At 51.8% G+C, this 12371-nt stretch overlaps 1 protein-coding gene across 4 annotated transcripts in view; it reads right to left on the bottom strand.

Annotated features, from left to right (window-relative positions):
* Positions 1 to 160: 160 nt before the first annotated feature.
* MMS19 (MMS19 homolog, cytosolic iron-sulfur assembly component) overlaps positions 161 to 12371 on the bottom strand; it is a 31654-nt gene continuing 19443 nt past the window's right edge. Inside the window, exons 10-31 of one of the 4 annotated variants that reach the window (XM_004701026.4) lie at positions 11918 to 11992; positions 11453 to 11530; positions 10820 to 10958; positions 10458 to 10612; positions 7590 to 7668; positions 7272 to 7397; positions 7001 to 7082; positions 6614 to 6714; positions 6356 to 6505; positions 5377 to 5532; positions 4025 to 4124; positions 3393 to 3495; positions 3218 to 3286; positions 2888 to 3014; positions 2380 to 2480; positions 2231 to 2287; positions 1915 to 2101; positions 1600 to 1682; positions 1314 to 1478; positions 1175 to 1234; positions 599 to 699; positions 161 to 521 (exon numbers count right to left, since the gene is read on the bottom strand). In XM_004701026.4, coding sequence (XP_004701083.1) covers positions 494 to 521; positions 599 to 699; positions 1175 to 1234; positions 1314 to 1478; positions 1600 to 1682; positions 1915 to 2101; positions 2231 to 2287; positions 2380 to 2480; positions 2888 to 3014; positions 3218 to 3286; positions 3393 to 3495; positions 4025 to 4124; positions 5377 to 5532; positions 6356 to 6505; positions 6614 to 6714; positions 7001 to 7082; positions 7272 to 7397; positions 7590 to 7668; positions 10458 to 10612; positions 10820 to 10958; positions 11453 to 11530; positions 11918 to 11992 — 2322 coding nt within the window. In that variant the 3' untranslated portion in view covers positions 161 to 493. Of the gene's footprint in view, positions 522 to 598; positions 700 to 1174; positions 1235 to 1313; positions 1479 to 1599; positions 1683 to 1914; positions 2102 to 2230; positions 2288 to 2379; positions 2481 to 2887; positions 3015 to 3217; positions 3287 to 3392; positions 3496 to 4024; positions 4125 to 5376; positions 5533 to 6355; positions 6506 to 6613; positions 6715 to 7000; positions 7083 to 7271; positions 7398 to 7589; positions 7669 to 10457; positions 10613 to 10819; positions 10959 to 11452; positions 11531 to 11917; positions 11993 to 12371 lie in introns of those variants that run through there. The other 3 variants (XM_045291542.1, XM_045291543.1, XR_006680166.1) reach the window with 3 other exon arrangements.

Below are 12371 nucleotides of genomic sequence, written 5' to 3'. Positions count from 1 at the left end.
CAACGTCAGGCACAGGCAGTAGGTGCTGTGGTCATGTCCCCCATGCCCTAGTGTAGGGGTCAGATGCCCTGGAGAAGTCTTGGCTAGGCCGTCACGACTGCTCCTCTCGTGCCAGCAGTGGCTCTCGGGGTGTGTGGGTGGGGAAGACCTGACAGCCCCATTACCAAAAGCGCTCTTTATTCTCCAGCAGGTACACGCACACATCCACTCTCGTTGGCCTCAGGGCCACCATCCTCTTCCTCTTCCTGCCCTATCACTGGAAGACCCCATCCCAAATCCTCCTCTAGTACAAGTCCTCTCTTGGTCCAGTGCTTCACCAGCTGTCACAAGTCAGCAGCCTCTGGAGCAGCCCTGCAGCAGAGGCCCAGCACTGGTGCTGGGTGAGCAGGAGAGGTGTCCAGAGGTCTGTGGGCCCCCAGACTCGAGTAGGATGGCTCGGTGGTGAGTAACTCTGGGCTCGATTGTCGGTGCGAACAGTCAGCCAACCGAGGGCTCAGCTGCCGGGGCTCCCCAGCAGAAACCTGCAAGCAAAAAGAACACTGGCAGCGGTCGCCGAGCAGCTTGTTTCAGACCCCGTCTCCACAGTCTGGACACTCACCACTCTCCCCTGGCTGACACGGCTTCTTTGCGCACCAGTCTCTTCTTGTCATCCAGGGGCTTGGCTAAGGCCCGGACCACCTGTGGTTTGTATGGCAGCAGCTGGGAAGGCAGAGAAATCATCAACAGAGAGTCGCCCCTGACTGTCCAGGTCACTCTACAAGAACGCACAGCTTGTCCTTTCCCGTTAGGGATTCCAGGGGGTGCCGGGTGGCGGGAAGGCCGCTTTATTATGAAAACACCAGCAAAAGTCGTCTCCGACCCACCGAGATCCCATCGAGAGTCAGGGACTGGAAGTCTTTATGGGAACAGACAGCCCATTTTCTCTAGAGAAGCGCCTGGTGGGTTTGAACTACTGACTCTGGGGCTTGTAGCCCAACACCTACACCACACTGCCACCAGGACTCCGGATTTCTGGGTTAGTGCGGATATACTGGGTCCATTCTGGGCTCAAGGAAGAAAATCTTTGCTTATTTGCACTTTGTAGCCCATACCTCAGTCACGGAGCAGCCGCTAATGCCATGTGACTAAGGCACTGAGAGTCTCCCAGGTCAGGGAGGGACACATGAGTACTCACCACAGGGACGGGAAGGCGCGTGAGCGCATGCATGCACTGCAGGGCAGCCATCCGGACCACCTGGAACACAACCACAAGGAGGTGAGGGGAGACCCGGAAGCCGAGACCAAAATGCCCAGGGCGCTGGGGTTAAACACACCATGGACGGGCTGGAGCTGAGGTTCAGGAACTTGGTGACGAGGGTGTCCACGTGGAGACTCATGACTTGGGGTGCTTCCAGGAGAAGAGGCTGGAGGCAGCTGAGGGTGGAGAGCTGTACCACACAGTCTGGGCAGGAAAGGGCCTCCAGCAGCAAGGACAGGAGCTATGGGGCAAAGCGGGGATGGGCATGTGGTCTGAAGGGCTGGCGAGCCACCACCTTTTTCTGTTCCACTGGAAAAGCCATGGCTCTGTCCCTTGCTAGAGGCTGCGGCTGTAAAACTCACCGTGGGCAGCTCTGGCAGGAGCACAGGCTTGGGCAGTCTGTTAAGGACATAAGACAGACCCTTCAGGTAATTGGGCTTCACATCTGTGGAAACAGGACGAGAAACTGGAAAGAGCCTGGGACTGGAGCAGCAGCAGAGGCAGAGGCCCCTCACGTTCAGAATCAGCAGGTTGCCAGTCGTGGGGAAAATATGGGCCAGGGATCTGAGCCTTTCGTCTTCTGGGTATAACCAGCCCACAGCTCCGGGCAGCCATCAGGCCCTAAGGGCCCAGGCAGAGGAGGCGTCTGTGTCCGGGGCCCTGCAGGCGCTCCTCACCTTGGGCAGCAGCATGGAAGCCCTGAACCAAGGCAGGCATGTTATCCGTGAAGAACCGCTGACGGAACATGATCCGCACCTCAGCATGGCCCGCGCGAGTCAGCACGTCGGAGCAGTCGGACATGAGCAGAGAGAAGCCATCAGCTGCTGTTGGACCGAGTTCTGGGTCACTCAGGAGCCCCATCAGCTAGAAAGAAAGACACCGAGGAGAAGCTGCTGGACTACTGAGGAAAGAATGGACACTGCATTGGGCTGATGAGGTCCCTGGAAGTCCCTGCTCCGATCCTAGGCTCCCCAGGCTCCAGAAAGGACTTACTCGGTCTGTGAGGCGGGAGCTGAGAGGATGGTACCTGAGCACCAGGGCCTTTGTTACCTGTAATCAGAAGGCACGCATGAACCTTGAGAAGCACATGTTTTGGTTCATGGCCAAGTAGACACATTTTACTTAACTGGACAAGTCCTTACCCAGAGGAGCAATGTGAATGCCGGTATACGACAAGGTCCAGAGCCCAGGCCAGCCTCCACTTTGTCCAGAGCCAGCTGAAGGAATTCATCTAACTGCTGCCCTAGAGAGGAGGGAAGAAATGCTGACGCATGCTGGAGGGCTACTGCCCACCGTCTAAATGCAGAGCTCCCTGGGAAGCTGCTAAGAGTTTTTACTTTTATCACTTGGGATGTAGACACAGAAAACTGGGATCCTCATTTTGTGTGTGTGTGCATTTACAGAGCAGCAGGGCTGTCTACTGGCAGCAAAGAGTAGTCGGTCACAGCGTAGCTGGAGGAGTTAGTTGGACGGCACGCTGCTCTTACCCCCCTCCTCCCCTCAGCCCTGCAATGCTGTGCCTAACTCATCTGTCTCTACTCCCAACGGGAGAGCCTGGACAGCTGACGCCCTGCTGCACTATTAGCAAGCGCCTCTTTAGGGCATTTGGGGAGCTCTGGCTCCAGGCTTGCCCTCCGCTCCTTCTAGTACCTGCGGGGTGCTTGTTGAGGAGGCCTGCAAAGCACTTGGCGGCAGCAGTGGAGGAGAAGGGGCAACTGTGGCTGCAGCTCAGCTGGAGAAGCTCCTGCATGAGTTGGTTCAGCTGAGGGACTTCCACCTACAGAAAACCTGCTCATGTAACGGACCTGGAAAACACTTCAACTCCAAGAGCGGAACAGGGCAGCTGAGCATTCGAGTCCCCAGTGGGGGACATGAAAGGACACCCGCTCAACCTGTGGTAAAATTCAGCCCAGAGCCCCCACCCCCCCAACACCCACCTTCCCTCGGTAGGGAGGCCCCCTCATTTGCGCGCCCACTCACATTTCTCGGCAGGGAGCAGACAAACGCCATGAGCAGGGCCACCAGCCGCCTCTGCCCTGAGGGGCCGTCCTGCCACGGAAGAAGCAGCCTTGAGCCTGTCCTGCCTGTACCAGGCTGGGGGTCCTTCCTCTACCCCAGCTTCCCCTCAGTCAGATCCATCTAGGAGTTTCCTCACCTGGAACGGCTGGAATCTGCAAGGGAAGCTGTTTTCTGGCAGGAAGGAGGTGTCGCCATCCAGGAAGAGGGGCATGATGCGGGCTGCACTCTGGGAAGCTAGGCTGGGGTGGGGGACACACCTGGTTCACTGGGCGCCCTGGCTCCACAGCAGAGCTCTCCCAGCGGGGGTCCACACTACAGCCCCTGAGCCAGAGGGTCAAGCCTGATTATTCTTGAACTCAACAGATTGGGTGGGGCCCAGCAGCTGTGAGTGCCAGTGCCGTGTGGTTCTAGACCCTGGTGGCACACAAGCGGCACACAGCTCAAGCCCTCTTTGGCAGCTCACACTAGCGAGAACACGCAGGACGCTGCGAGGGAGGGGCTTTGGCAAGTTCCCAGACACAGGGATTAAAGGAAAACAGAATTTCCCCATGAACATCTGGAAGCCCCTTTGTCTTTTTAAAAAGCACCACAGGTAATGATTATGCCGATCTATAGCTAAGACCCACTGGCCCAGCTGAGGCCCTGCCACCTAACAGGCCTATGATGCCAAGACCCCCTCCTCTTCCTCTGCCTCCAGATCTGACGCTGGGTACAAGGGCAGCTCAGAAAGCAGCCGTCTTCCCTGGGAAGCCGGGAAGTGTCACTCACTCAGGGCTCAGGTGGGTGGTGGCTGTGCCAATGACAGACACCATGGCAGCTAGGACCTCCTCCTCCAACAGCACTTTCCTGAGCACCGACGGCTCCTCCTCTGCAAAAGTCATACACACACAGCACCATGTGGCCATGGCTGCCTCAGGGAGTCGTGTCATCACCACTCTGTCAGTCATCAGCACCAGGCCCTGTCATCATCCGGATCCTGAGGAAGGATCCGAGTGACAACAGCACCCGTTTTCCATCTGCCTCTAGTGGTTCAATAGTCATCAAGGTAACTCGAAAAGACTAACGTAAGAGCTTCATTTTACTTGGAGACAAGAGTCAAGAACGCAACACACGTACTGCGTTGGGCGAAGAGCAAGGCTTTCACTTTGAGGGTATTTTCAAGCGCTCCATATGTATGTGGACATTGGATAATGAATAAGAAAACTGGATTTGAACTAAAGTATTGACACGAGCACTGAAAGTCCCATGGCCTACCAGAAACACAAATCTGTCTTGGAAGAAGCACAGTCAGAATGCACCTTAGAGTCCAGGGCGGTGAGACCCGCCTCGTGTACTTTGGACACACTGTCAGGGGAAGGGCCTCATGCTTTTGGTAGAGCGTCAGCAAAGAGAGGAAGGCCCTTGGCACGATGGATTGTCACAGTGGCTGCAATTGTGGGCTCAAATGAGAATGAGAATTGTGGGCTCAAATGAGAAACTGTGCCACAGGTCTGGGTAGGGTTCTATTCTGCTTGGGTCACTATGAATTGGAGTCACCACCTAACAGCAGCAGCAGCAGCAAGCAAGGGACTAGGAACACGACTGGCTTAATGGGGCCACTGTGAGCTCTCTGGGACTTTGCACACAGCAGTCTGTATATTTGGCAACAGTGGAAAATGAGTAGCTAGCCAACAGGTAGAAATAATGTCTTTTCAAAGACTTATGTAACATGACCTATCTTCATGGGTTCATATTATTTATACCCACTACTACTGAGTCAATCCTGAATCGGTCTGACAGAACTGAATTGCCCCATAGGGTTTCCAGGGCAACAAATCTTTATGGATGTACAAAAACTGCATCTTTCCCCCCAAGGAGCAGCTGGTGGGTTTGAACCACTGATCTTGGAGTCAAGAGCCCAATCCACTCTGCCACCAGGACTCCTTTTTCATTTACAGGCACCATACATGATCTCACTCTAACCCTAACAACTACCCTGTGAAATATTCCTCTATCTGTTTCACAAATGAGGAAACAAGCAAAATACCTACAAGGCAGATGGTACGGAATGCAGTACCAGCAGCACACAGAGGGTGGCAGAGCTGTTCAACGGAGAGGAAGACCTTCCAGAGGTGAGTTACCTGGCATGGATGCCTGCACCGCCAGGGCAAGCAGGCAAGGAACAGCCGTCTGATGGAAATACCAGCAGCTCTTGGGGTCCTGCTGGCATTTTTCGGCCACTTGCTGTAGGCTTTGACAGACAGCAATAACTTCACTGGATCCCGCAGCCCGGATGCCTGCAAGGTCAGAAAGCCAGAGTACTCTGTAAGGTTTGCACCTCCAGGCAGTTCAGATACTGCAGATGGACGGCAAGAAGGATGAAAAATGAGTTCATCTGTTCAGTACTGAAGCTGTCTGGCTTTGGCTCAGCAACACAAGCTCCTGTAAACATTCTGTTTGACACCGAAGCACCATACTCCCCCATTCTGTAGAGGCGGGCATGGGGCTTGACGAAGCTAGACATGGTTCTCTGTAAGGTCATGGGCCACAGGAGCGCAGCATTAGGAACCAGGCCTGGGTCACACTGAGCCCATTGTTCTTCCTACACGACGCGGCTGGAACCCGTACTCTGGAAGGGTGGGTGTCGAGAAGCAGGCAGCCCCAGGGGTTAGTGTGGGCCTGTGGTGACTGTGCAGTTGTAATAGCTGCTGTGTCTTTCAACTCGGAACAGCAGGTCTCACACAAGTGTGAGGGAGGGTGTCTGACATGTTACTTGGGGGGCCTCGGGAAATGCAGGCTCTCATCAGTGGGCGCCCATGGCCCACATTTCGAGTAGCAAGGCCTTGAAGGCACACGTCTGAGTGCATGCTGAAGTTACCTGGGCACTCCTTTTATTCTTTTTCTTTCTTTCTTTTTTTTTCCAGTCCCGAACCCACTCCTTTTATTCTTGCCCAAGGCCCACCCTTCTTCAGGGATGGAATTTTAAAAGTGTTCACATGACTTTTATGAGCAGCTACAATTAGAGCCACTGCCTTAGACGCATCAGTTCCATACCTGACTCCTGCTCCCCACTCAGCCCAGCTCCTGGCCACTCATTTCTGATTCATGGGAGATGGTTACCTTTGTTCATCTGGCAGAGATGCTGGAGCAACAGTGGGAGGGTCTCCTCAACCAGGCTGGGATGTGTCGATACAGCAGACAGAGCTTGCAGACAGAGCAGATGCCGTGGGCATTTGGAGGGCTCTTCACCTCCAGCCAAATCTGACTCCTCTGACAGCAACACAAGAGACAAGGTTTCACTGTGTGATGGGGAGCATGTCCCCCCACCCCCCCCCAAGTCTCCCTGGAAGGAGGGTTTCAGAAGGTCAGAGAACATACCATCACTCAGCTCCTTGGCAAGCTTGGGCACTAGGTGGCGGCTGAAGGCCACAGGGTAGAGAGTGGCTAGGCTTCCTGATGCTTCCATGGCTGCCATCCTGCTGGGGGCATAGGGCAGAGGAGGATTAGCTGAGCTGTGGCCTCAGGAGGCCACCTGGCTGAAAAGCAGCACTCACGTCCCTATACCACCGAGTTGGACATGGCTTCTTAATGCCAAGAGAAGAACAGCCTTGCAGCTCTCCAACTGGTTAGCAGTCGGCGTCAAAACACGGGGCCCACATCCCCTAAGGAGAGCCAAGGGTCAGAAGCAAGAGCCTCAGTCCTTGCTGGTTCTCTTGTTGACAGACAGGCAGTGCAGAGGGGGCTCGATCTGCTTTAGACCCTCACCAACTCTGGGACTCCTCCTCCAGGAAACTCAGCCTGTACAGGTGGCCCACTGCCAGCTCCAAGTCCTCAGAAGACAGGAGATCTGTGGTCAAAGGGAACAAGAACCTCATCTGTCTTCCCCTGCAGCCTCCCCAAATCCTACGGCAGATCCCAAACCATGTGGAGCTGTGGGGCGAACCAGAAAGCAGACTGCTCTTCACTTAAAGCAGACAGTCTCATGGGAGTCCCATGAGACTGACCCATGCCCTACATCTCTCCCTCCTAGATGTACCTGGCTGGGCACCCAGGACTGTGAGTGTACGGATGCCAACAAGCTGAAGCTGGGTGCTGGGGTCTGTCAGGGTCATGAACACCAGTGAGCACAGCTGATCCTTGAAGCCACTCAGAGGCCTTTCATCTGAGGAGAGATGGTGTAGCGTGAAGCCCTTATATTTCACAGTCCTGACTTCTCTTTCATGATGTGCTGTCTTGTGCTACAACCTCTACACAGGGCCTCTATTCTAAACCACGCTCCGCCCTGCTAGCCTTGGCAAGGCCACATACAGTGACAAACAGCCCCCAGGTTACTGTAACTGCAAGAGGACCTCACCTTTGTCCTCAGAGCCCCATTTCTGCTGCAGCTTCAAAAACCCCAGCATCATTTCAAGGATTGTCCGCCGCTGGTTGCTCTGTAAAGTTTTAAGGGGTGCTGGAGTCAACAAGTACTTATGTATATACACAGGTGTGTGTATCCCCCAAACAGCAGAATGCAGTCTTCTCAAATGCATGTGGAACATTAAGAAGACTGGGCCACAAAACCTTAGTAAATGTTTAAAAGATTAAAATAATAGTATCTTTTCTGGTCACAATTGAATGAAGCTATAAATCAATAATACAAGGAATGAAACTATAAATCAACAATACAAGGAAAAACTGGAAAATTAAGAAAAACTAGAAATTACACTATTTTAACCCGTGGCTCAAAGAAATCACCAGGGAAATTAGAAAATATCTCGAGGTAAATAAAAACAAAACCATACACCAAAAGTTATGGGATGCAGCAAAAGCAGTACTAAGAAGGGAATTTATCCCTATACATGCCAACAATAAAAAAGGGGGGGAAATCTCGGATTAATAGAGAAAAATTAATATGGCACCCCCCACACGCACACAAAGTGAGCACTAGGAAGGAAAAAGACAAAGGTCAGAATGGAGGAAAATGAAACAATAGAAAAATAGAGGTAAATCAACAAAAGTAAAAGTTGGTACGTTGAGAAGATCAATAAAATTGACAAATCACATAAGTCAGGTTAAGGAAGAAAAAAGAGTTTTTAAATTAGTAAGATAAAAGTGAAAGTGGGGTCCTGTTTTACTTTTTAACGTCTGGTTTGATAGAAACAAGAAGGAGGATAGAGTACTACGAACACCGACGTACTGGGTAACTCAGTTGAAACAAGTTCCTAGACACACAAGCTGCCAACACTGATTCATACAGAAATAGAAAATCTCAGGAATTAGTACCTGAAAACACAGACAGACAAACATACCATAAGAGGGCCAGATGGCGTTACTGAACATTACAACACCTGAGAGAATCAACATCAACTTTTCTCAAACTGTTGCTACAGACGTGAAAGGCAGAGACACTTCCTGACTCGTGCTAAGGCGGACTCTCCAGCCAGTGAAGCCAGAAACGGGTGTGGGAGAGAGCTATCAGGCCATCAACGTCATCTCTCTTGAAATTGTCAACAAAACACTGGCGGACCAAATTTAGTGGAATTTCGAAAGGATTATATCAAGTAGGATTTGTCCTTAGACTGCAAAGATGGTCTAGCATACAGAAGTCAATCAATATAATAAACCACATTAACAGAATGATGGAAGAAAACCAACATGATCGTCTCAGTTGATACATAAAAAGTATTTGACAAATTCTGGCCCCTTTCATGATACAAACACTCAAAGTAGGGATAGAAGCTCAACAGGATCGAGGCTATCCAGGAAAACACATCAAACTACCTAACATTATACTCGGGCAAACGTCGAAAGCTCCCTCCAATGAAAAACAAGACAAGGAGGTTGGCTTTGGGCACTTCTATTAAACATAGCACTGAAAGTTCTAGCCAAAGTAATTAGGCAATAAAACACAACCCAATAGCAAATGATGTCCTAAAATTATTTTTGTTCATATACAGCATAATTCCTGATCAGAAATCCTAAAGAACTCACCCATTAGACCTAATGAACGTAACAAAGGATGTGAAAGATTTACACATTAAAAACTACAAAATACTGCTCAAAGAAATAAAGACCTAAAAAAGTGGAATATATCCAGATGGGAAGGATTTAATGTTATTAATATTGTTCAAATGACAACACTACTCAAGGCTACCTACAGATTCAATGCAATCCCAATCAAATTCTCAAGTGTTTTCTACATAAACAGGAAAATCCATCCTAAAACTAGTTAAAAAATATAAAGGGGCCTGAATAGCCAAAACAAAAAGGTAAAAACACAAGAATGAGGGCTCACACTTCCTGATTTTGAAACGTGCTACAAATGTACAGTGATAGTAGAGACGGCAAAAGGTTGGACAATGTAGATCAATGAAATAGGGCAGTGCGCCTAGGGGTAAATGCTTACTCTACGGTCAACTGTCTTTCAACCAAGGTACTAAGACCATTCAATGGGGCAAGGGCAGTCTTTTCAGCAAACAGTTCTGGGAAAACTAGATAGCCACATGTAAAAGGATGAATGAAGTCAGTTCTTACCCCATGTATAAAAATTAACTCAAAATAGTCACAGTCCTACGTTTAAGAACGAAAGTGTAAAACTCTTCGGTGAAAGAAACACAGGGAACAGCCGTCCTGACTCTGGACCTGGCGGTGGGCACGGCACCAAAGCAACAGGAGGGAAAAGCAGACAAAGTGGACTTTATCGAAGGAGAGCAGAGGCCACCGCAGAATGGGAGAGAGCACGGCACGTCTTCACCATCTACAGACCTTGGACATACCATGCTACACGAAGTAGGCCAGATACAGAGACAGCTCTCGTACGATGGCACCGTTCTGAGGTATTTAGAACAAGGAGATTGATGCAGAGACAAAGCAGAATGGAGATTACGGAGGACTGAAGGGGAAGGGAGTAAGATACCATTTGATGGGTAGAGCATTTCTCATGGGGATGATGAAAGCATTCTGGCAGCAGACAGTGGCGATGGTTACCTAACACCGTGAATGTAGGGAATGCCACCGGATTGTACATGTGATAATGATACAAATGGTCACTTTCATGTGTATTTGCGCGCACACACACACACACACACACACACACACACACACACACAGAGTCAGAAAACATGAGCAAAAGAACCAATGGTAGTTAAGGGGTGCAAAGTCTACCATCTATACCGGGGTCTTAAGCTCCAAGCCTCTAGGAGAACGAGGTCCCGGCACCCACGTCCCACCACCTCCTCACCTGACTGTGCCTGTGGAACTGCTCCAGTAGCAAAGGCAGGACGTTGCTGGTGATGTGGTCGCAGGCCCGGGCGGACGCCCCAGCGGCTGCCTGCAACAGCTTGGCGCTAGGCCACACCAGCTTCATGTCCGGTTCACAGAGATGGTGCCTGCAGTCTAGAGAGGTAGCGTATCATAGACCTGGGAGTGGGCCCGGCGCTGCCGGCTCCCCTGCAGTCCACCATAGCCGACGACTGTGACCTGAGTCAGAGGGCTGGCAGTTACCCCTCCAACGGTCTTCAACTGAAGCAGGACCACAGCCCCCACGCCATTTTCTTCTCTCTCGTGCGCTCACCCCCCTTCTGTCTGCCATCGCCCCATTACCCTGTAGGATGCTGCTGAGGAAGGAGTCCAGGAGGTCCTCAGCATCAGCCCTCAGCACAGAGCGAGACAGACACGCAGTCAGGGAGTGGAGGGCTGCCAGGCCCTCTGTCTCCACCCGCTCACTGGCCGTCTGGAACACCTGTCAGGGAGGATCCCAGGGCTACTGAGGTGAGCCTATACCGCGTGAGACCCCACCCAGCCACTGATTCGTCCCTTGGAGCGGTGGGGGCCTTGAGAACCTTAAGAGCACAGCACTGGAAATCAGTCCCCCCATGAGTTCTTCTCACCCTGCTGGGGTCCCAGTAGGGCTGACACGAATGCTCTCTGAGGAATGGGGTGTGCACTGTCAGCAGGAGCTGTGTAGGCTCCTCCACTGTACTCCTCTCCCTTGCCTCTGGGCAGCATGGGGCCACGAGCTACGCTCTTCTCCAGGAGAGGGCAAGACAGGGGCACGTGCCAAGGCGCTACCCCTAGGCAGCGACCCTCACATGGGACTCTTTCCCTTGTCACGCAACTAGAAGTTTGCCTCCTTGCTTGGCTCCAGTGGCATTACAGGGTGAAGGGCAGGGTGTCGTATTTTCCCTCCCACCTGGCAGCGGGGAGTGATGAGTTGTGAATCTGAGTGACACTCACCTCCCTGCGAATAGAAGCCCACAGGCTGGGGAGGAAGTCCTTCAGCTCCTCCTGTCCACACACAGCACAGCAAGCACTCTGCAAGGAACCAGCCTCACCTGCCAGCCACCACACTCGGGCCGCAGCAGGTGCAGGGAGCCTGCCGCTCGGCAGAAAAGCCAGCAGCAGTTTCAAACAGTGCTACCCAAAGCACAGGGAACTAGGAGCTCATCCATCAGGGGACAGATGTAAAAGCCGCTTGACTAATGAGGGAGGTCGAGCTGGCCTTCCCTAGGTTACCTTCCATGACTACGGGATGAGGTAATGTGCGGCTGGGGGCTTTCGTCAACACACAGACACCCGATCACGGGTATTCTCCTTCAGAGCCCACTGATCTGTTCCCTGGCTCTCTAGGAGTCCACAGTTGCGAGAACCTGACTGGCCTAAAGGCAGCATATGGACCCCAGAAGGAGCAAACTCACTCACTAGTGTCTGCAGAGAATCAAGCTTGGCACTCAGCATCTCGGAGTCCACTTTCTCGATCAGAAGGGGCAGCAGGAACTATGGGAGAGAAGAAGGAACTTAAGTCTGGGATGGGCAGTGGCTCAGCCACATCAGGTCAACAGTGTCCTCCGCTGTCCCAATCCTCAGGGGCAGTGTGCTACACTGAAGACTGCTACACTCAAGACTCGGGCAGCCACGGCCAGGACTGGAATTATGATTATTTTTAACAGTTTTATTGGTACTTCATCTACATATCATACAATATCAAGAAGAGTTGCACACTCTTTACCACAATCAATTGTAGAACATTTTCTTTTCCCCCCAACTCAGTGTTATTCGTGCCAAGCCTGGAATTATCATGGAAAAGTCACCTTTCGGCCAAACTGTGAGCCGACCCCAAATCACCTAAAAAAGGGCCTAGTTCACCTGGGGCATT

The sequence above is a fragment of the Echinops telfairi genome, unplaced genomic scaffold (assembly GCF_000313985.2).
Source record: "Echinops telfairi isolate 266 unplaced genomic scaffold, ASM31398v2 ScPeMD7_70;HRSCAF=299, whole genome shotgun sequence".
Classification (NCBI taxonomy): Eukaryota; Metazoa; Chordata; class Mammalia; order Afrosoricida; family Tenrecidae; genus Echinops; species Echinops telfairi.
This window is presented reverse-complemented; position numbering and strand designations above follow the sequence as displayed.